The following is a 23,981-nucleotide window of genomic DNA, read 5'->3' as shown; positions in this document are numbered from 1 at the left end:
TACCCCATGATTCAGGCACCTTCCCTGGCTTGTAAAGTGCAGTTATGCGCCCTGGAGGTATTGCACAATTTACAAAATGTATACCCAGGATTCAGGCACCTTCCCTGGCTTGTAAAGTGCAGTTATGCGCCCTGGAGGTATTGTACTATTTACAAAATGTATACCCAGGATTCAGGCACCTTCCCTGGCTTGTAAAGTGCAGTTATGCGCCATGGAGGTATTCTGCTATTTTCAAAATGTAGCACTCTGTTTATTTCACAGCTCCAGGAGAGACCAGGGGAAAATCACCTCCCTCTGCCCGCTCACAGAGCCCCCAAGGACGGACTAATGACCTCCAACATGGCCCCCTAACAGTGGGACTCTGTTTATGTCACACCTCCAGGAGAGACCAGGGGAAAATCACCTCTCTCTGCCCGCTCACAGAGCCCCGAAGGACGGACTAGAGACCTCCAGCAGCAGTCCCTAACAGTGGGACTCTGTTTATGTCACACCTCCAGGAGAGACCAGGGGAAAATCACCTCCCTCTGCCCGCTCACAGAGCCCCCAAGGACGGACTAATGACCTCCAGCATGGCCCCCTAACAGTGGGACTCTGTTTATGTCACACCTCCAGGAGAGACCAGGGGAAAATCACCTCTCTCTGCCCGCTCACAGAGCCCCGAAGGACGGACTAGAGACCTCCAGCAGCAGTCCCTAACAGTGGGACTCTGTTTATGTCACACCTCCAGGAGAGACCAGGGGAAAATCACCTCTCTCTGCCCGCTCACAGAGCACTGAAGGACGGACTAATTACCTCCAGCATGTTCCCCTAACAGTGGGACTCTGTGGATGTCACTAATAGGCGCGTTCACACCAAGTACTTTTCCCACAGTAGTTCCTGAGAACTTTAGTTCATGAGAGCTCTTTTAGTTCTGATGAACTAAAGCAGATCGCGTTCACACCAAAATGAGTTCCTGGGGGTGGATTAGGCAAATGAGCCGCTGACGTCACTTCTTCTTCTTCTGCTTAGCTTTTCCTGGCAGGCCGCAAACAACTTCACGGCGAGTACAGTAGGTGGCGGTATGCACCTTAAAGTTGCAATCCGCCAAAAAACCGAGAGAAGAAGAAAAAAAACTTCCGCTTCCGCTGTATGCTTCTGTTTACCTTCCGACCTCAGTCAGACACGCTATGGAGTTGACTGAAGTTGTGGTTTTGGTGCTGAGTTATTTAAGCCAATAACTCAGCCACAAATACAGATCGCGGTTAAGAAGCCTTAACAAAAGGACTGGACGGCGACAAGCACACGCTATGGACATGTTTCGTCGTAGGACAGCTGAGGATGATGACCGTTATCACGCCCAAAGAACAGCAATGGTACGTTCAGTAAATCACATTAATACTATCTAATGTAGGATTTATGGAGTTATGTAGGGCTAATTTGTGTCTTTGTATGTGTTCCAGATATGCGGTGCTTGATGAAGCGAAACTACTGCAACATGGACAATATCAAAATCCAGGTGGCAGCATGTTGCGTATTGCATAACCTGTGTGAGCGTCGTGGTGATGAGTACAGGGAGGAATGGACTGCCTTACCGGCGACCCAGCTTGATGACAACCATTCATATTTGTTTGTTTATTACAAATTAAAGTAAAATATACACAAGTGTCTTGATTAAATGATTGTAGAATAAGGATTTTGGACGTGTGCCCTGCAGCCATGAATTGCATTAAAAGCAGCAAGAAACTTTGAATTGATTTCATTTTATACACATTTATATCTGAGTAGGCAATATCAATATAATCAATTACTGTAGTACATGTCATTCATTTATTTGTGATATAAAGTCTGTGCCTAGGTGGTGCATATTCTGGAAAATCAATTGAGAAACAAAAAGAACAATCTCAAATTGTTTAAATGACTTCTGATTTGTCTGACCATAGGAAAGAGTTAGATAAGAAATAATACCACTAACATGTCTGTAGTATTGCACAGTAAATAGGCTCAGCAGTTAACACCTTTATTATATATCCTCCTATGTTCCCTTACTATAATTAATTAAAATATTGAACTCACAACACTGTTAATTACAAACTTAACCATTTATCTTTCTATAAATAGTGTTTGTGTTGATGGACGCCATTTTGAAATACAATTGAATGATCTTTTTCAAAGACACATATATGGGGTGGGACACAATAAATAAAGCTTCGCCAGTTTCATGGTGTCATGATGGTATCAGAATAATCACTTACATGTGATGTATAGGATGCTACACAGGTCACCATAAAGATAAAGTGTCAGGAGAAATAAGCAAGATACATTTTCTGTTTAATCGCAATGTAGGTTCTCTTTTATTTATCAGCAGCAGATCAATAAGTGTCAGTAGTATCAAAACAATATAATAACAGTGGCAATATATATATATGGCTATATATATATATATATATATATAATAACAATAGATAGGCTCAGCAGCACACACCTTAGTGCAAAGTGAAGTGTCAGTATTAATAACAGTGGCATATATATATATATAATCACAATAATACAAAATTAACTCTCCCAGATGTAGGCAATTTGGGGTGAAGTGTCTTGCCCAGGGACACAACGACATCCTGACTGCAGTGGGGTTTGAACCTGTGCTCCCCTGATCCGAACACCAACGCACCAGACCACTGCACCACACGCCTCCCAACAAGTCATTGTACAGTTTATCAACAACGACAAGTTTTTCTTAATTTTTGTATTGAAGGCCTGTTGGATTTAATCAGCTTGCTTAGCACTGCCAGAAGCCCAGCCTGAAAGGTATTTTGTTGCTCCACCTCGATTCCTGGGCCTTGTGTGAATGCAGCAGCCGTTCGTTGTGCATCTCCTTGGCACGCAGGTCCTCATTCTCCTTGCTGACCATGGCACGGCAGTCCATCGCCATGATGGTGTCAAGGAAGCTGTCATCGCGTGCCCACTTTCCTAAGGTGAAATATGCAAGATACAAGATCAGTTTAATCGCAACAACGACACAACATTGTCCAAATACCAGAAGGGGAGCAGCCCATAACAGAGAGCCCCCCACGTCAGAGTCATCACTGTGGGCGATCTCCACCTCTGAGGCCCAATCCCAAACCACTCCCTCGACCCTACCCCTCCGTGGCGGAGTGAACTCCGTCTGTAGCCACACTCGCAGCTCAACGAGGCTCCCTCCTGTCAGATGGAGGGAGTAAATACAGCGGCAAGCTTTGGGACAAACTCCCCTCTCTCCAGCAGAAACAGGAAATGCCGTAACTGTATGTAACAACGGTTTCAAATCAGCTTCTCTTAGACAAAAAATGTAAATTAATAACTCAAATAAAACTCCAAACATCTTTCATTGTGTTACTTTTTCTGTAAAGCTCTTTTAGTTTTAAACCTGATGTTTATAAGTTTCTTAGTTTTTGCAACAGTCTGTAAATATACATAACTTTATAATAAAATGCACACATTTACCTTTTTCTAGACTAAACACAGGTATGATCCTAAGTTAAAAAAATATGAGGTTATCATGAGGTTGTTAACATCGCAATTTATCAGTGGATGTTTGCTGGAACTACTTTTTAACAGCGTGTTTCCTGACGGACACACACAGCGTGACTCCGGTCAGGTAGAGACCGGTCTCAAGTCAGCACCGATGCAGACTCGCTGTTTGAGGGCTTGATAGCCCACTCCCCCTCCACACCTCTCCACACTCGTTGGTTTGGAACAGCACTTAATGTGGCGGACCCTCCGCGCGAACGCGCAAACGGAGGGGTAGTGTGTAGGGGTAGGGTGTAGCATGTCGTTGTGTCCCTGAGACACTTCACCCCAAAGTGCTCCTGTGGGGATTGCCCACAGTATTGAGTAGGTAAGCTTTGGATAAAAGCGTCTAACAAGTGACATGTAATGATTCAAAAAGCTTTTGGTGGCCATATTGAATAACAAACCAATGTGGTTTACTTGTTATGCACAGTTTAGCTGCTAAATGTTACCTTTACAAAGCTACGCTGAAAACACAGCAAAGTTCATATAACGGTATTAGGTTAGTTGAAACTAATATTTTTATAGTTAAACTCAACACTTTTCTTTGTGCTCCACATATCTAAATGTATAAAGTGTGTTTTCACCTCCGTTCCCTCCTGTTTGCTGCAGTATGGCAGCAGCGGTCAGGATGGGATCCTCTGTGATCAGATAGTGGTCCTGATGGTGTCCGCTGACCGGGCGCAGGCTGCCTACTCTCAGCGGGGGGGAACTGAACGTGGAAACTGTGTTTCTCTGAGGGATCCTCCATGTAGTCTGAGAAGCCTTCTGAGGAAACAAGGTCAAACTATTTAGGATAATACTATGAGAAGGAACAATGTTAAGCCAGTAAATAGAATTTCAATTACATTTCTACTTAAATGTGCAAAAATATTAGAACATCAGTCTATGTGGCATGCAGGTAATCAACTGTTTAAGCTTTTACCATTAACATGTAGAATGAATGTTGCAAATTACTTGAAACTATAGCAACTACAATCTGTTGTTTACCTCTATGCATTAGCCACAGAGGTAGCATTATGTCCAGCTAGCATGCTAATTGCTAACGATATATTATCGTTTTATCCCAGAGGGGAAAACTAGTTTCTAATCCTGAGAGAAACACCTCGCCTGAAACACACGATTAGTGCCATGAGTTAGTGAAGCAAATTACAGAACATTGCACACTTATTCACAAGTCAAAACGTGTTCATAGCGGGCATGGATGAGAATAGCTAGCTAGCTAGATGTTATTAGCCAGCTTGGACCTAACGTTAGCAAGTTCTACCGTGGCTAGCTCGATCTACTGAGCAAATAAAAGTACATCTAAGACCAGTATTGTGCAGATTAAAACAGTGCAGTGCATGTATTTTATTTTACCTTGGTAGTCGTCCCGACATGACTTTGCCAGGTCTGCTAACTTTGCAGAGCCACAGAAACTGCATTCAGTAGAAGCTTCGGAATGTGGCGCTTCGCGTCCTCCGAGTCAATCGCCAGAAGCGCCGACACATCCTCATCACTCCACCGCTCCAATTGATTTATTTAGTGTTGCTATAATAACTGCTTTCACAAAAGGAATCTCTTCGTGTGTGCTGCGAAGCGAGGAAATACAATGGCCGCTTACAACAAAAAATTCAGAGTCAAACGGGCGTGGTTTGCATTCCGCACAGCCAATCAGACGTACGAACTAGTTTCTCCCACGAAAGACCCTGCTCTGTGGCAGGGACTGAAAAGCGAGTCTCGCGAACTAAGTTGAGCTACTTTAGTTCCTGGGGCTTTTTGGTGTGAACGCAAATATATCGTAGTTCTGATGAACTATTGTGGGAAAAGTACACCAAAGTACTCCGGTGTGAACGCACCTATTGACCTACTCCCTGGCACCACTTCCCCAAAAGTCGGCTCTCGCCAAAGTAAATTGATGTACTCAGGGAAATGCAAAACAAAGTCACGCCTGGTTTGTTTTTTACTAGCTTGGGTCACATTAGGGGGGGTTTCCAGAGACTATTGGAAACCATCTTTTTGTGAAGGCAGAGAAATGTGAATTTTGTGTCCCGGAAGTATTTTTATTGGGGGGTTTGTGCTCAAAGGAGGAAGCTTCCAGATGGATCCAGCAAAGGTCAAGGCTGTTGCAGAACGGCCTCAGCCTTCATCCCGCAAACAGAAAGTTATGTTTAATTAGTTTTCCCCTTTTTGTTATTATGCTGGAAAAAACTAAATGGCGGCGCGGGCGCAGACAGCAGCAGTGGCTTTTCGCTCTCCCGAATCTTTAGTGTTTTATAGTGTTTTTAATGATTCTTCAGTATGTTTGTCACGTATGTTGAGCTCACTTCAACTACCCCGGACCGACAGCTCAGTCAGGGGTATACAGTACAGTGGCGAGTTCTTGCTGGACAAGAAAACAACAACAACCCACACACTGGATGCTATGCTTGCAGCGGAACTTAGCGGCCTCGGAATACTCTGCTCGCCCTTGCCCTCGAGTGAGGTGAGGTTTTCACGGATTCATGGCTAAATGACAACATCCCAGACTCTGCCATTCAGCTCGACCGGCTAAGATTTATGTTCGTGAAGTGCAGGCCTTTCCATCTCCCAAGGGAAATCAACACCATTCTGCTAGCAGCTGTTTACATCCTCCCCACCTCTAATGGGTAGTGGTGGTCTAATGGATAGTGAGGTGGGCTGAAGATTGGAAGGTTGTGAGTTCAAATCCCGCCTGGAACACCACCACTAGTGTGCCCTTGAGTAAGGCACTTAGCCCTCAGTTACTCCAGGGAGAATGTCCCTGTAATCGGTAATTGTAAGTGTAAAGCGTCAGTGTTACGGCTGCTTTTTCTGTCTGCTCGTTAACCTGTCTGAGATTGTTTGCAGCTGTGTGTGTGTAATATGTAAATGAGCTGTGTGGTTGCCCCAATGTCGTTGGCTGTCATCTCCTGGTCCTCCTCCGAAGACACTGATTGGAGCACGCCGGGCCCGACGCTCTCCAATCGCCGTGCAATCCCAGAGCACACCTTCCGGAGATGACTACAAACTCGGGAGGCTCTGCTGCGATCAGACGCCTCATACCTTTTGCTCTTGTGTCGTGGACACTACAGACTGTGTTTGGTGTGATTATATATGTGTCGAGTGTTGATATATGTGCTTAGTGTCGAGTGTTGATATATGTGTTTAAAGTGATGTGTTTAGTTTCTTTTGTTAGCTGTGTTTTCCTGCAGCTCCTTCCATTAGTGCTGATTGGAAGTGATCTCAGGTGTGATAACTAGGCTCATGTTTTAGAGTCCTCTTTCTGTTATTAGCAGTAGACCTGCGCCCTTTTGGCTTCTTTGTTTAGCTTAGGTTACCTTTGCTCCCTTTTTGTTGTACACCTTTTGTTGTTATTTCATTAAAACCCTATTATAATTACTTACCAAACCATCTGGTGTGTGTTACCTTACTCATCCCTAGTGGGTTCACAACATAAATGGGGGCTCCTCCGGGATCTTTTCACTTGAATTCTGGGGTTATAAGTGGGTTTAAGTGGTAACACTTTGAGTGCAGTTCACCTGAGTATGGCATCTTTTAATTTGGAGTCCTTTTTTATCTGTCCTTCATTCGAGCAGCTAGATCAGTGTCGTAAGGAAGACCTGGTAGAGATTGCTCAACACTTCAGGCTCACTGGGGCAAGACAATTATTAAAAGCAGATCTAAAGGCTGTCATTGTGGATGAGTTGATGGAAAGGGGTAATCTTGTGCTGCCTGTACCGTCTGATGCTTTGCCTAAAACTGGGAAGACTCAGAAGCTTGAGGCGGAGCCTTCAGCTGCTCAGGCAGAGGGTGGTGACAGTGAGGACGACGGGCGGTTTACACCACCGCTCACGTTGCCTTGCCATGAACCCCTATCCCCTGGTAGCTCCGTAGACTCCCGAGAGGGGGCTAAACTAAAGGTCCATCTCGCACGTCTCCAGTTAGAGGCAAAGGACAGGGAGCAGAATAGACAGGCACAGTTACATCAGTCCTTATGATTCCGGTAGTCCTTCAGAGTCCTTAAGAGTCCTCCAGAGTCCTCCAGAGTCCTTAGTGTCCTTATGGCGCATTTCCACTACACGGTCGGCCTCGGCCACACTCGGTACGGCTCGGTACGGCTTGGCCGCGTTGGGCCTTAACAGGGCCGACTCACTTCATGCTGCGCTTCCATTACAGTTTAGGAACTGGGTAGTAACGCAGTGTAGGCGGAGCCGTGACGTCATCTTCAATGAGAAATCCAGAAACACAACACAGCCGTTAGCTGTGAGCACTCAGAGCTCACAGCTCCTTATATATGTTCAGAAACTCGACAAAAGTTAAACAAGTACACACCACAGACTGCCTGTGTCATGGTGAATACAGTCGCTGCTTAATTTATGTCTGTATAGGCCGTTGTTGTGAGTGTGGACGGTCGGAGCATATACTGCGTTAGCTTAGCCAATCTCCATCTAGAAAAACACGAATTTTAAAAGGTTTTTCGCCTGCCGTCTGTCTGCAGACTTGACAAAGCATTAATTCATGGTTTTTACTAACCGGTATCAGTATGTTGTTACTTCGGCATCATTTTGAAACGTGTATTACAATTAAATCACGGTCAAATATGTCCATCTTGTTGTAGTTCTAGCCCTCTTGCCAGCGCTCCTCTCTCTAGTTTAGCATACTCAGCCCGACTCAGCCCTGTTTGTTGGCCCCGATAGAACCACAATTTTCTAGGGCCAGAAAAGAGGGGAAAAAGTGGCCCCGCGCCGTGCCGCGCCGGAACGAGGCCTAGTGGAAGCACAACCAAAAAAGGGGACGGCACGACACGGCACGCTTAAAGCGAGCTACGCGCTGCAATGGAAATGCGCCATTAGAGTCCTCCAGAGTCCTCCAGAGTCCTCCAGAGTCCTCCGAGTCCTCCAGAGTCCTTCGAGTCCTCCGAGTCCTCCGAGTCCTCCAGAGTCCTTAGAGTCCTCCAGAGTCCTTAGAGTCCTTAGAGTCCTCCAGAGTCCTCCAGAGTCCTCCGAGTCCTTAGAGTGCTCCAGAGTCCTTAGAGTCCTTAGAGTCCTTAGAGTCCTCCAGAGTCCTCCGAGTCCTCCGAGTCCTTAAGAGTCCTCCAGAGTCCTCCAGAGTCCTCCAGAGTCCTCCAGATTCCTGAGAGTCCTCCAGAGTCCTCCAGAGTCCTTAGAGTCCTTAGAGTCCTCCAGAGTCCTCCAGAGTCCTCCGAGTCCTTAGAGTGCTCCAGAGTCCTTAGAGTCCTTAGAGTCTTTAAGAGTCCTCCAGAGTCCTCCAGAGTCCTTAGAGTCCTCCAGAGTCCTCCAGAGTCCTCCAGAGTCCTGAGAGTCCTCAGAGTCCTCCAGAGTCCTCCAGAGTCCTTAGAGTCCTTAGAATCCTTAGAGTCCTTAGAGTCCTTAGAGTCCTTAAGTGTCCTCCAGAGTCCTCCAGAGTCCTTAGAGTCCTTAGAGTCCTCCAGAGTCCTCCAGAGTCCTCCAGAGTCCTTAGAGTCCTCCAGAGTCCTCCAGAGACCTCCAGAGTCCTGAGAGTCCTCCGAGTCCTCCAGAGTCCTCCAGAGTCCTCCAGCGTCCTTAGAGTCCTCCAGAGTCCTCAGAGTCCTCCAGAGTCCTCCAGAGTCCTTAGAGTCCTCCAGAGTCCTCCAGAGTCCTCCAGAGTCCTTAGAGTCCTTAGAGTCCTCCAGAGTCCTCCAGAGTCCTTAGAGTCCTCCAGAGTCCTCCAGAGTCCTCCAGAGTCCTCCGAGTCCTCCAGAGTCCTTAGAGTCCTTAGAGTCCTTTGTGTCTTAAGGGAGGAGGTGTTACAGCTGCTGTTTCTGTCTGCTCGTTAACCTGTCTGAGATTGTTTGCAGCTGTGTGTGTGTGTAATATGTAAATGAGCTGTGTGGTTGCCCCAATGTCGTTGGCTGTCATCTCCTGGTCCTCCTCCGAAGACACTGATTGGAGCACGCCGGGCCCGACGCTCTCCAATCCCCGTGCAATCCCAGAGCACACCTTCCGGAGATGACTACAAAGCCTGGGGACAATTATCACTCTGGAGGCTCTGCTGCGATCAGACGCCTCATACAAAATGCTCTTGTGTCGTGGACACTACAGACTGTGTTTGGTGTGATTATATATGTGTCGAGTGTTGATATATGTGCTTAGTGTCGAGTGTTGATATATGTGCTTAGTGTCGAGTGTTGATATATGTGCTTAGTGTCGAGTGTTGGTATATGTGCTTAGTGTCGAGTGTTGATATATGTGCTTAGTGTCGAGTGTTGGTATATGTGCTTAGTGTCGAGTGTTGATATATGTGCTTAGTGTCGAGTGTTGATATATGTGTTTAAAGTGATGTGTTTAGTTTCTTTTGTTAGCTGTGTTTTCCTGCAGCTCCTTCCATTAGTGCTGATTGGAAGTGATCTCAGGTGTGATAGGCTCATGTTTTAGAGTCCTCTTTCTGTTATTAGCAGTAGACCTGCGCCCTTTTGGCTTCTTTGTTTAGCTTAGGTTACCTTTGCTCCCTTTTTGTTGTACACCTTTTGTTGTTATTTCATTAAAACCCTATTATAATTACTTACCAAAACCATCTGGTGTGTGTTACCTTACTCATCCCTAGTGGGTTCGTAACAGTCAGCTAAATGAAATGCAATGTAATGTAACAACAAAGACAGAGAGGAGGCACTCTGTGAGCTAATCAGCAGACAGCCATCTCATCATCGCTGGGGACTTCAACCATGCAAACCTGAAAACGTTCATGCCAAAGATATATCAACATGTTGATTTCCCAACAAGAGAAAACAGCATCCTGGATCTTGTTTATACCACAATTAAAGGCGCATACAAGGCTCCCCCTTCCCCCACATCGGACTCTCTGACCACCTCACTGTTATGCCAAAACCGGCATACAGACCAGTTTCCAAGGAGAGGGCCACGGGCTGCTGAGGGCCCGCAACATTGCTTCTCCACCTGCCTCTTCATCCTCCATCCCTCCACCTGCCTCTTCATCCTCCTCCTCCCTCTTCATCTTCCATCCCTCCACCTGCCTCTTCATCCTTCACCCTCCCTCTTCATCCTCCATCCCTCCACCTGCCTCTTCATCCTCCACCTCCCTCTTCATCTTCCATCCCTCCACCTGCCTCTTCATCCTCCATCCCTCCACCTGCCTCTTCATCCTCCACCTCCCTCTTCACCCTCCCTCTTCATCTTCCATCCCTCCACCTGCCTCTTCATCCTCCATCCCTCCACCTGCCTCTTCATCCTCCACCTCCCTCTTCACCCTCCCTCTTCATCTTCCATCCCTCCACCTGCCTCTTCATCCTCCATCCCTCCACCTGCCTCTTCATCCTCCACCTCCCTCTTCACCCTCCCTCTTCATCCTCCATCCCTCCACCTGCCTCTTCATCCTCCACCTCCCTCTTCATCTTCCATCCCTCCACCTGCCTCTTCATCCTCCATCCCTCCACCTGCCTCTTCATCCTCCACCTCCCTCTTCACCCTCCCTCTTCATCCTCCATCCCTCTTCACCCTCCTGCCTTCACTAATGTACATTTATTTTAGTAATTTTAGTTTTAGTAAATTGCATAACATTACATTTAGCTGAGGCTAAATGTGCAATCAGCCATGGAGTTACAATCTCAGGAGAGCATGACTCCTGCAAATACGGGATCTACACACAAGCAAAGTGCAAAATGATTTATTTTATTATAATAATATTATTACTAATATTAACTCCTTAAACAAATCTTTGAATGTGTACTGGTTGCACAAGCCTCCAGTTTTCCAGGTGGTGGTGTATGTACCTGTAGCTGTTTGCAAAGAAGAAAAGAAGAAGATAATAAAATCAATGATTGTTATGGAGATACCCGGACATATCATTTATTTCTAGAAGTAAACAAAGACAAGCAAATGGTGTTAAACTTTGGGATCAACATAATGACCGTCACTGCCTGATTGGTGTGTGTTTTGGACTGATGCGGATCCTCATGAATGTAACTGGCTGCAGAGAGTGTTTATGAGCCTCAAGGTGTTGGATTGTTTCAAATAAATGTTCCACTGCAACAGATTGTATTGCAGTGTATTATTTCATAACCTAGCAACTGAGTCCAAAGTTCAGAAGCTCATAAAGCAAGACGCTCAGAGTGAAACTCAGATAACAACACTTTTATTCAATTTTAACTTAACCCTAACTTATTATTCAGCTTTAGCAAGAAATGTTGCTTGCTGTTGGAGAGACATTAGCACACTGACTACTACTCAGAAGTTCAGTGCAGGAAATGAATTAGATGTTATTTTATGAGCCTGATCTATTAATGATTTACAGGCTTTGTCCTTGCAGTCAGAAGAGGCAGAGAGAGAGAACAGGTATGTGGTCTTCGTCGAACATTAAATCCAAAAGAGATTATTTCTTAGAATGGGTCTGCATTTTAAATTAGGGTCTCTCTAAAGCACAAGAAAAAGAAAAGAGAGTATTGTTCACGTGTTTATGTCGGAGGGAAAACTGCGGTCCTAACACTAAAAAGGTAACTGTGTACAGAGAGTCTTTCCTTTATTAACGTCTCCGAGATATTAGACTTTGTAACATGGCATTAAGTGTAACTAAAATATCTTACAAATAGGGAAGCTTCTAAACACATTTAAATTCACTTTTCTAAAGCTACTAAAGTGAAAGTATAATGGTGTTTTTAGTGAACAATGAACAGACAAATACAACTGTGGAAAATTGAAAGTACACTCTTGGTTTATATTTATAAGAGAAGTTCACGAAGAAATACAATTTGAGAAGTGAAGCTGCTCTCACAGGTGTGTTTTAGGATATAATATAAGGAAATATGGTATGTGACTTACAAGTTGAACACAGAAGACGGCAGCAAAGTTTTACTTTTAATTTATTGGAGCTTTCAGCAAAAGTGATATCTTATAAATAACCATTTTAAAGATTTTTCTCCTGTCACTTTACATTTCTCCTGTTCAGTTCCAGCGCTCTATGATGGATTTCCACACAGACGGAAAGCCCCTTAAATCTCATGTCAGAACAATCACTGTTTTGGTTTTTCTTCTTCTCCTAACACACCACTGTAGAGGTAACTAACACAAACATACAATCTTAAAAAGTCACTATTAATTATTAGGGGAGTAAGTTCATATTCATAATTATCGGGCAAGAATTGCTTGATAAGTGTTTCCCCACAATATGTTGTTTTCAGGAAAAGGCTAAATAACCGTAAGAATGAGAGAATACAGTTTATCAATATCATGATTGTTTTCTTTGCAGACTTGTATCTATGTGAAGCTTTTTGTGATGACATAGTGTTATTTGTGGCTCGATACAACTTCGCAAAAATGTTTCAGAGGGGAGATGTTGCTAATCACTTAGCCTGCTTCTAACCACTAAGCTGTAGCGACCTTTATTTAGTCGTGAAGCTTACGTTAGGTCACAAGGCCAGATGCAGTATAACCTGAAAAGTTATTTTGGACTTGTTGACGCCAAAAATATGTTGCCTATAAAGCAATTATATGGGGTAACCACTAGGGCTACCAACATTCCCATCTGTTTCTTCTGTCTTCTATCAAAACGGTTAAATAGAAAGATCCCTGTGCTGACGTTTTATTGGACAAGATAAAACATCCTTTGAATTTCCAGGTCAGACACAGCTGATTGGCTCACCTCAGCCAATAGTAGCAAACCTTGGTGATGACATCATTTTGCCGTGTTATCTGGAGCCGGCGATAAATGTTGCCGATTTGACGTTGGAGTGGACGAGGCCCGACATGGACCCCAGATTCGTTCATGTGATGCGGCTTGGGCATGAACTTGTGGAAATGAAACACAAGTTATTCACGGGAAGAACTTCAATGTTCACCGATGAGCTGAAGAACGGAAACATGTCTTTGAAACTCTCCAACGTACAACTCTCCGATCAGGGGAAATACAGATGTTTCATTCCAAAACTGGACCGGCAAGCTTTTGTTCAACTAGTTTTTGGTAAGTGAGCAATGTATGTCATGATCCATGTTTTGCAAAGTCCTTACTTTTACCTCTAAGAAAGGTTTTTAGTCTTAGTCTTTTCCCTCTAGAGTTCATAGACGAGAGTATCGGAATGCAGTTGAAGTTTTATCGAAAGCCAAATGGGACATACTCTTTTCTCTACTTTATAAAATTATACTTATCTCGGAGTTTCAGGAGACTGTAAAACTGCTGTTTGCAATTTAGGGGTTTCCTGTGTAGCGCATGTTCTTGCTAGAGTTTGAAGATGAGAGCCTTGCAGTAGGAGGGGTATGGAAAGCCAAAAGTGACATAAGTTTTCCCTTCATTACAACGTTTTTTTTCTCCAGCAGGGCATTAAGCCATAACACTGGAAAACTACTATTTTACATTACATTACATCACATGTCACTTGTTAGACGCTTTTATCCAAAGGGACTTACATACTCAATACTGTGGGCAGTCGCCACAGGAGCAATTTGGGGTGAAGTGTCTCAGGGACACAACGACATGCTGACTGCAGTGGGGTTTGAACCCTGATCCGAACACCAACGCACAACCCACTGAACCACACGCCTCCCTATTTGAGGATGAATACTCAAAAAACTATGCTTTTAGAATTTATAACTATAGCAGCAATCTAATGCAAATCCTTTCTCAAAAGCAACTCACAATAGGTGTAATCCTGCAAGTGCATTAGTTGTTTATTTGTAGTTTGATCACTGAAAACAATATACGAATTATAACAACAAATCCAGAGTAACTGTTTCTTTAGATAAGGTGTTTGGGGCAGAGTATTAAACTTCAGTTTTGTCTGTGTCTAACATCCAAAAGTAGTTGGTCATCCAAGCTTGTATGTCCGTAAGGCATCTAGCCTGATCAAAGGAATCAATAGAATGATCACCTGCATTGATAATGGATAGTGGGCTTTCAGTCTGCAAATGGATATATGTAGACTTTCTGCTGTTGTGATATCAATTGGGAGCTTGTTCCACCATTTTGGAGCCAGGTTAGCAAACAGGTGTTTTTATTGAGGGGCACCTGGGTCTCACTCGCTATGAGGGAGTAACAAGCCCATAGACTCTTACATGAATATGTGGGTGGAAATACAACTTAATAACTCAATAACTCTAACACTTCCTGCTTTGTTTTCCACATCAGGTCCTTCCTCTCCGCCTGTCATCAGGTTATCAGGGCTGGACGGTCAGAGTGGAGGAGTGGTGCTGCAGTGTGAGTCTGCAGGCTGGTATCCGGAGCCTGAGGTGTTGTGGCTGGACGCTGAGGGAAAGCTCCTCTCTGCTGGACCTCCAGAGACAGTCAGAGGTCCTGATGACCTCTATACTGTCAGCAGCAGAGTGACAGTGGAGAAGAGACCCAGCAGCAGCTTCACCTGCAGAGTCCAGCACCACAACACCAACCGCACCACACAGACGCTATTCCATGTTCCAGGTAGATATCTGCAGTTTCACCTGCAATGATTCTGTCTCACATGAAGTCTAGTTTTATAAAAGGGTGTTTTGTCTTTTATTGTTTCAGATGATTTCTTCATAGTCCCTTCTAGTTGTTCTGCTTCTGTTGCTGTTAGCGTGTTGTTTGGATTCATGTTTGTGATCGCTGCTGTCCTTTTTGTCTGGAAATGGAGACAACACAAAGTTGGTAAGAAAAAAATACATTGGATTTATAAATAATGGATTCAGCTGATGACAATATACTATGCATATCAATTAGTATTCAGATTATGTTATTCAAATGTTTTTTTTAAAGTGCTATACTTTTAAAGTATGTAGATGATTCTGCTCCTTGTTGGGCTTTAGTAGCATTCTTTAAACTGATCACGTCAGTATTTAACAGGTAAGGTGTTGATCACAAATAAAGAGATTTGTTATGAGACTTGATTTGATACCCAATTTTGGACTGAAATATCTTTCAAGTACCTTCCTAAAATACATTAAAATGTTTATTTTACGGTCAAATTATTTCACACAGAGAAAAAGAGAAACCATTTAGATGAAGTTGATATAGGAGAAAAGAAGAAACTCTCTAAAACTAGAGGTCAGTTTGTGACTGAAGAAGAAGGAGGACAGCTGATGACAGCTGACACTGTACCAATGGAGGATTTGAAGGGAAAAGAGGAAAAGAAGAACAAACAGGTAAGTAAAGAAACAAGACAATACCTTTAGAGACCCTTAAAACAGTTTGGGTGAAAGTAATGAAAGTTATACAAGAAGATAGAGGATCTGCCAGAGATGCAAGGAAAGCATATGTGTGCGTGTGTGTGTGTGTGTGTGTGTGTGTGTGTGTGTGTGTGTGTGTGTGTGTGTGTGTGTGTGTGTGTGTGTGTGTGTGTGTGTGTGTGTGTGTGTGTGTGTGTGTGTGTGTGGTTCACTTAATAACTAACTAATGTTATGAGTAGATTACTGTCAATCCAGCTTTGGTTACCTCTCAGTGTTTGCACATTGAAGGAGTCAGTCTCGCCCTCATGTGTATCCTTCTGAATTTCAGAAGGGACCCAGAAAACAGGGACACGGTCATAGAATAACATGCCAAACAATCATTTTAAAAGTTAAAGGTGGGGTAGGTAATTTTGGAGAAACCGGCTCGAGATCGCTAGAATTTGAAAATACACAGCCGGAAGAAATCTGCTACTTCCTTACAGAGCCCCTCCTCCAACACACACGAACGCGCACATGACCAATGAGGGCACGAGATAAGTTTGTGCACAGATGGAAGGCTGACAGGCAGGTAGGCCATCCAGTTATTTTAGCCGGGCCGGCTCAGATGATTGGTCGTGCTTTTTACAGTACTACGGCTTCCACAGATGACATTTTTTGTCAAAGCACTTAAGATATTCATTGCTATCGGGATGTTAAGAGCATTCCATGGAATATAACAAAAAGTGTATCTCGAGCCGGTTTCTCAAACTTACCTACCCCACCTTTAAGATAATAAAATGTAAAAATAGATTAACATGTCTCTCTTAATCTCTCCTTTTCTCCGCAGTTGGAAAGAAATGAAACTGCTCAAGCCAAGTCTTCTTCCTCTTCTTCGGCAAGTAGTTACTTAGAAGTACAATCATTACTCTCTTAAGGTTTTCTGATGTACATAAAGCTGTTTATGATAAAGGGCTGTAAAGAAGAGCTGCTGAAGACAGAAGCGTACATTTGACCTTTAGAGCTATTTGGTTACTGTACTTGCACATTTCTCAGGAAACCAACCCTAAGATATATGTAATAATGGTCATGTTGTTGTGCATTCAGACACATTCTCTAATACAAAACATTTCTGTCATCGTCTCCTCTCTCTTTCAGTTAAAATGGCCGCTGGTTTCCAGACAGAAGTTTGAGGAGGAGCATCAGAGGAGGGAAGGAGCTGAGAAAGAAGTTCACGTCCTGGAGGAGAAGCTGCTGCAAAACAACAGAGAGGTTTGTGTTGTTTTCTCTTCTGAAAGTCATTCACAATGAACTTACTCCTGCTTGCGATCAATAAGAGGTACTGTGACCGCTGAACCAAAATCATCAGTTCAAATGAAATGAGGAAAAGTAACAGCTGAATGTATATTTTGTTATCATTTATTAAGACTAATGAACAGCTGAAGGAGGCACAGGGTCAACTGGAGAGCAAGGAGAAGGAGGTACACACACACTCACACACACACACTCACACACACACTCTCACACACACACACACTCACACACACACATGCTAACATTTCCACTATAAAACTGTCTAAAGGTATTTAATTGTAATCTGTCTGTATCTCCTCTCATATACTGTATACTTGTTGCTATATAAATATGGCTGCCAGTGTCCAGTAAAACACACACACTGCTCCACTCAGTGTGCTGTTTTCTCTCTAACTGTATTTCTCTGACAGTCATCTCTGTGTTGATGTTTGTTGGTGTAATAGATTACATTTCCTCATGAGTTCATTCTCTCACCTCTCATTAGGCTGAAGCTCTAATCCTACATTACTGTTTCTCTTCTGCTCCCCCACAATGTAACGAGAAGCTCAGAGATATGATGACCAGTAAAGAGAAGGAACTGAAGGACCTAAAGGAAGAGATGGAGAGCAAGGTTTACACACACACACACACACACACACACACACACACACACACACACACACATAAAAACACCATCAATTGACACATTTAGAGGGAAGAAGAAGAAGAAGCTGTGAAATGCTGCTGGTCAAGACCCAGGAGGATAATCTTTAGTTTTCTAACATTTATTTTCAATCTTATCTTTTACATATTACATTACATTACATGTCACTTGTTAGTCTCTTTTATCCAAAGCGACTTACATACATTCAGTACTGTGGACAATCCCCACAGGAGCAATTTGGGGTGAAGTGTCTCAGGGACACAACAACATGCTGACTGCAGTGGGACTTGAACTTGCTATCCCCTGCTTCGAACTCCAGCCCACTATCCACTGAGCCACAGCCTCCCCATAGGATGTCGATTTGTTGCTGAGTCCAAACTGATTAAAATAACCAGTGAAGAAAATCTTAGACACCAGATGGGTTCAACTGGAGTGACACTGTGTCACAGTAAAGTATTTATTTTCCTGTGGGAGAAAATGTGATGCAGAACAGGATAATATGTTCACTAAACAAAGTTCCACTGTCTTTATCTCTCTTTACATCTCAGTTTGAGAAGAAGCTCCAGGAGGAGAAGAGAGGAAGAGAGGAAGCTGAGAGAGAACTGAAGGAGGAGGTGCACACACACACACACACACACACACACACACACACACACACACACACACACACACACACACACACACACACACACACACACACACAACACACACAGACACACACACACACACACACACACACACACACACACACACACACACACACACACACACACACACACACACACACACACACACACACACACACACACACTGGTTGTTCCTCACTCTTCTCCTCTGACTGAAACACAAAGACAGCTCTGTGACTTATCTCCGTCTGAAAGTCCAGCTCTAAAGAGTTTATCTGGAGGTCTCTCTTCTTCTGTCTGTGTCTCCTCTCAGGTGGAGAGACTACAGGCTGATCTGCAGAGAGGAGGAGATGAAGGAGGAGAAGAGGAGGAGGGAAGAGGAGATGAAGGAGGAGGGAAGAGGAGATGAAGAAGGAGATGAAGGAGGGGATGGAGACAAAGAGAAGAGAGGTTCATCTTTTATTAATAATGATAATGATTATTTTAAACCTATTTGTCTGTTTTCACTTTAAATCTCATAATTACTGCTTCATTTAAATGTGGGACAACATCGGCAGCACAAAGAGTCAACATTTAAATATGAAATAAAGCAACTGGGTTTTATCGACTTTTCAACTTTCTGAATATTAAATATTTCATGTTTTATATCCTGCAGGGACATTACTCAGGTTTTGGTATTCAAAAAAAGATGTTATTTTTTTCCAAACTATATCAATGAATTCATGTTTTGATTTTAAACATCTGTGTGTTTGTCAGCTATCGGACCAAAAAGCAGTCGACCAATGGAGGTTTGAGAACCAGCTGAAGGAGACACAGAGTCTACTGGATATCCAGAGAAAGGAGAACAGCAGAGAGAAGACAAAGGTACACACACACACACACACACACACACACACACACACACACACACACACACACACACACACACACACACACACACACACACACACACACACACACACACACACACACACACACACACACTCTCTCTCTCTCTCTCTCACACACACACACACACACACACACACACACACACACACACACACACACACACACACACACACACACACACACACACACACAACACCACACACACACACACACACACACACACACACACACATACAAACACACACACACACAAACCAACACACTCTCACTCCCTAAGCGTCCAGGAGCGACGCTTGGTCAGGGTCCCGAGGCGTGCAGTTGTGACGCTCCGAGGCTCCTTCAGCTTCATAAACGGACGCAAAGAGCTTTCAACTGATTGAAATGTATTCCCATCTGCGGCGGTATTTGACGCTCAGGGAAGCACCGCATTCGTTTATGTCGGCGGTTGTTTAAAGACAATGTGAGCGTCCATTCCCATTGGATAACGGAGGATTGTACACCCGGAAGTAAGTTTTCCCCTTACTGTCGATTGATTTGACAGAGATATCTCCACTACTCATCAACTCAAAAACACCAGATTATCTTGTTAATTACACAACATTGATTGGTTTAAATTGTGTGCAATGCTTTTGTGTTTTTCCCCTTCGATTCGGAGAAACAAATATTTTTTCGGAGTTTAAGATGGCAGAAGACACTACACTACCCAGAATCCCCAGCTATTGTTTAGGACTACACCATGTGCTCTGTTTGACAAACCCCGTGATTAGTTCTCAAACTCTGTGATTGGATGTTGGAGTGGCAGTGCGGCGTCAAACAGCACTTTGAAATGGAATGAAACCCATCGACATCACACGATCCAAATCAAGACTTGAACGTGTCCTACCCCCCCCCCCCCCCCCGTATTTCTCTGACAGTCATCACTGTGTTGATGTTTGCTGGTGTAATAGAGTTAATTCTCTCACCTCTCATCTGGCTGAAGCTCTCATCCTACATTACTGTTCCTCTGCTTCTCTCCTCAGTATAACGAGCTGCTGGTGGAGAAGAGCAGAGGAGAGGAAGCACTGAAGGACCTCAAGAGAGAGATGGAGAGCAAGGTTTACACACACACACACACACACACACACACACACACACACACACACACACACACACACACACACACAACAAACTGAACAACGGATCATCACTTCTTCAACTTACAGACAAAGACACAACTGTGCTCTAAAAATGCTGCTCAAATCTGTCATTTCAAGAGTCTTTTAACTCATACTCTCTTACCTTAATCAGAAAGTTGTCTCATCTTCTCTCTCCTCTCAGGCGGATGAACTATTAGCTAATGTTGAGAAGCTCAAAAAGGAGAAGCAGAGGAGTGAAGACGAGCTGAAGAAGGAGCTGGAGACAAAGACAACAGAGGTTAATCTTTTATTGATGATTTTACCTTTCACCTATTTGTTTGTTAAAAGTTTAAATCTAACAACAACTGCTTTATTTGATCATAAAAACGATATTAGTGTAACTAAAAGGAGCTGTTGATAAAAGGAAAGGGATAAAGAAATGAGCACAGGGCTCTGTAATTAAACTGAATGTGAAATATTTCATGTTTGATGTTCAACAGGGACATTAGTGATTTTTTTGCATTTCTGTTAGAATTGTTATTATTATTTCAAGTCCAAAAAGGCAACATTTCACGTCAATTTAATTGCAAATATTGTGTTTCATTTTAATCAAAGAAAACTGTCTGTTTGTCAGCTAGCGGACCTGTGCTGTTTTCTCTCTAACTGTATTTCTCAGTCATCACTGTGTTGATGTTTGCTGGTGTAATAGATTACTTTTCCTCCTGTGATTACATCCTGTGAACTCAGTGATAAAACTTCAGCCTAAATATCTGAACATCATCAGCTGATTCATCCGGACATTATACACACACACATACACACACACACACACACACACACACACACACACACACACACACACACACACACACACACACACACGCCATACATTGACACATTTAGAGGGAAGAAGAAGAAGCTGTGAAACCCAGGAGGATAATCTTTAGTTTCCTCCTGGGACATTTATTTTCCATCTTATCTTTTACATATGTCCAAACTGATTAAAATAACCAGTGAAGAAAATCTTAGACACCAAATGGGTTCAACTGGAGTGACACTGTGTCACAGTAAAGTATTTATTTTCCTGTGGGATAAAATGTGATGCAGAACAGGATAATATGTTCACTAAACAAAGTTCCACTGTCTTTATCTCTCTTTACATCTCAGTTTGAGAAGAAGCTCCAGGAGGAGAAGAGAGGAAGAGAGGAAGCTGAGAGAGAACTGAAGGAGGAGGTGCACACACACACACACACACACACACACACACACACACACACACACACACACACACACACACACACACACACACACACACACACACACACACACACACAGGTTGTTCCTCACTCTTCTCCTCTGACTGAAACACAAAGACAGCTCTGTGACTTGTCTCCGTCTGAAAGTCCAGCTATAAAGAGTTTATCTGGAGGTCTCTCTTCTTCTGTCTGTGTCTCCTCTCAGGTGGAGAGACTACAGGCTGATCTGCAGAGAGGAGGAGAGGAGGAGAGGAGGAGGAGGGAGGAGGAGAGGGAAGAGGAGCTGATGGAGACACCAGAGGTTCATCTTTCATTGATGATTTTAGTTTCCACCAATTAGTTTGTTAAAGTTTAAAAAACTGCTTAATTTGATCATTACAAATATATAAGTACAAATAAAATGAACTATTGATTAAGATGATGAAATAAAGTAATCAGCACAAAGCTCTGTAGTTACAATTAATAAGGAATAATTCACGTTTGATTTCCAACAGGGACATTACTGATTGTTTAGGTCAAAGCATTTTATAAAGTCCAATAAGACGTACTTTCATATACATTGGAATGCATTTTGTGTCTGATTTAAATCAAAGGAATCTGTTTAAATGAACAGCCAGCTAATAACAAAGGCACACACACACACACACACACACACACACACACACACACACACACACACACACACACACACACACACACACACACACACACACACACACACACACACACACACACACACGGATAAACAGCTTAGTATTTTCAAAGAGTATTGTGTGTATCGTCTCCCTCTCAGGTACAAACTGTGCAGGAGAGCTTCAGCTCGGAGAATCAGACCTCTGACTCAGGATTTAATATGGAGAGCAACTAACATGGTAAATTCATCCGTCTCAGAAACACTTCCACTGAGGTAATGTTGTTTGTGTGGATACATTCTGCAACCCAAGATAATGATCTGTTGATTATCCTAAAATCCATTTTCACTTGTTTTCATGTCATCTACAAACCCAGTGGGTTAAGATATCACATTCATTTTGTTAATCTCTCCCTCCCTCCCCTTATTTAACTTCCTGCAGGACAAGCAGCTGAAACACTGGGTGTTAAATCTGCATGTTAACGACATTAACACATTTATCATGTACAAATGTAATCAATGTTTCAACCTCAAGGCTGGAAAACTGTCACTGTTAGTCTTTTCTTGATTTCTCACTTTATGTTAATTGTTTCCTTTTCTTATTTGTTTCATTCAGAACTGAATTATTTGTTAAAACATAAGAATATATAACAACATACATTATTATTTTCATTATTTCATAATTTAATGATTCTGCTTGTAAATCTGTGATTTTGTATTTTAGAGATGTGGGTTCCAGGTCATGTTCACAATAGTTCTGACACTGAGCTGGAGTGGTGGGACCTGAAGCCCTGGAGCTCTGGAGACAGACTGAAGTTCGTCCTCGAAACCGACACTGGAAAGATGCAATATGAACGCTGTATGACATCCACTTAAACAGAATAATGCACCTCCTCTGTTCTGCTCTGTTGATCTTACTCCACTTTTATTAGAAGTTTCAAATAAACTCTCAATTGCAAAAACACATAAAGCAGGAGTTTCAGGAAGTACCTCAATCTGAGATGAGATGAGTCATGAGAGAAAGTTCCTCATTATAAACATTATAAACAGGAACAGCATGACTTCCTGCTCAAACACAGCTTGCTGTGACGCTCAGTGAAGACGAGGAGATCAACCATTTACAGACACACTTTTATTATTCTGATATTCAACAATTTAAAACATGTTTTGTGGTAAACAGATCTTCCTTTGATTGATGGCCACTGCTTTTATATTTTACTGAAAATCTACTCTTTTCGTAAAAAAATTATAATTTAGAAATCTCAGAAATGGAAATGTTTGAAATTGTGTTTTATATTGATAGGTTCAGAAGCTGATGTGCAGCTTTGATAATGTTCGCTTTGGGAAATACCAACTTCCATGTATGTTTTTGGGGTGCTACTTACAATTTACATATTATTTTTTTTAGCGGTATCTGTGAAATATATGTTTGCTAAATCAGTTGTGTTCATTCAAATGTTTGTTGTTTTTTATTAAAATGAACTGTTAAGATGAGTCTGGTTGTTTTTTTTTTTTTAGCACAGTTATGTTAGCAGCTCAGTGAGGCTGCACAGCTGGAGCTATAGGCTAAATGTAGCATGCTAAAATGCTAAAATGCTAACAGCGACAATGCTACCGTGCTTGCAGGAATTATCATGTTCAACCCACAGAGTTATGTTATATTGTCATATTTTTGTCACTGTTGGGTTCATTTTTGCTATTTTTACAAAGACAACATAATAAAAAGGTGAGGCTGAAGAAGTATTTTGTTTAACTTAATTACAATTGTGTTCCTATATTTCCTAATATATATTACTCAATTTAACCTTTAAGTTACGTCATGAAACTGTGAACGTTTTGCTGTTTCTACAAAGCCTCCTAAAAGCCTCTTCTACATATTCACATACATTTAAATAAAAAA

At 42.8% G+C, this 23,981-nt stretch overlaps 1 protein-coding gene across 1 annotated transcript; it reads left to right on the top strand.

The window, feature by feature from the left end:
- Positions 1-11,883: 11,883 nt before the first annotated feature.
- On the top strand, positions 11,884-22,318 carry LOC117469886 (butyrophilin subfamily 3 member A2-like). The gene is made up of 16 exons (XM_034114350.1): positions 11,884-11,887; positions 13,114-13,455; positions 14,617-14,904; positions 14,992-15,111; positions 15,442-15,605; positions 16,456-16,503; positions 16,764-16,877; positions 17,033-17,086; positions 17,404-17,529; positions 18,111-18,176; positions 18,585-18,638; positions 18,945-19,052; positions 20,099-20,173; positions 20,397-20,492; positions 21,362-21,427; positions 22,244-22,318. Exons 1-16 carry the CDS (start codon positions 11,884-11,886, stop codon positions 22,316-22,318), a joined length of 1,800 nt encoding a protein of 599 aa, XP_033970241.1.
- Positions 22,319-23,981: the final 1,663 nt, after the last annotated feature.

Source organism: Trematomus bernacchii, unplaced genomic scaffold (genome assembly GCF_902827165.1).
Source record: "Trematomus bernacchii unplaced genomic scaffold, fTreBer1.1, whole genome shotgun sequence".
NCBI lineage: Eukaryota > Metazoa > Chordata > Actinopteri > Perciformes > Nototheniidae > Trematomus > Trematomus bernacchii.
Note: the sequence above shows the minus strand (reverse complement) of the source record. Positions and strands in the feature narration are given on the sequence as shown.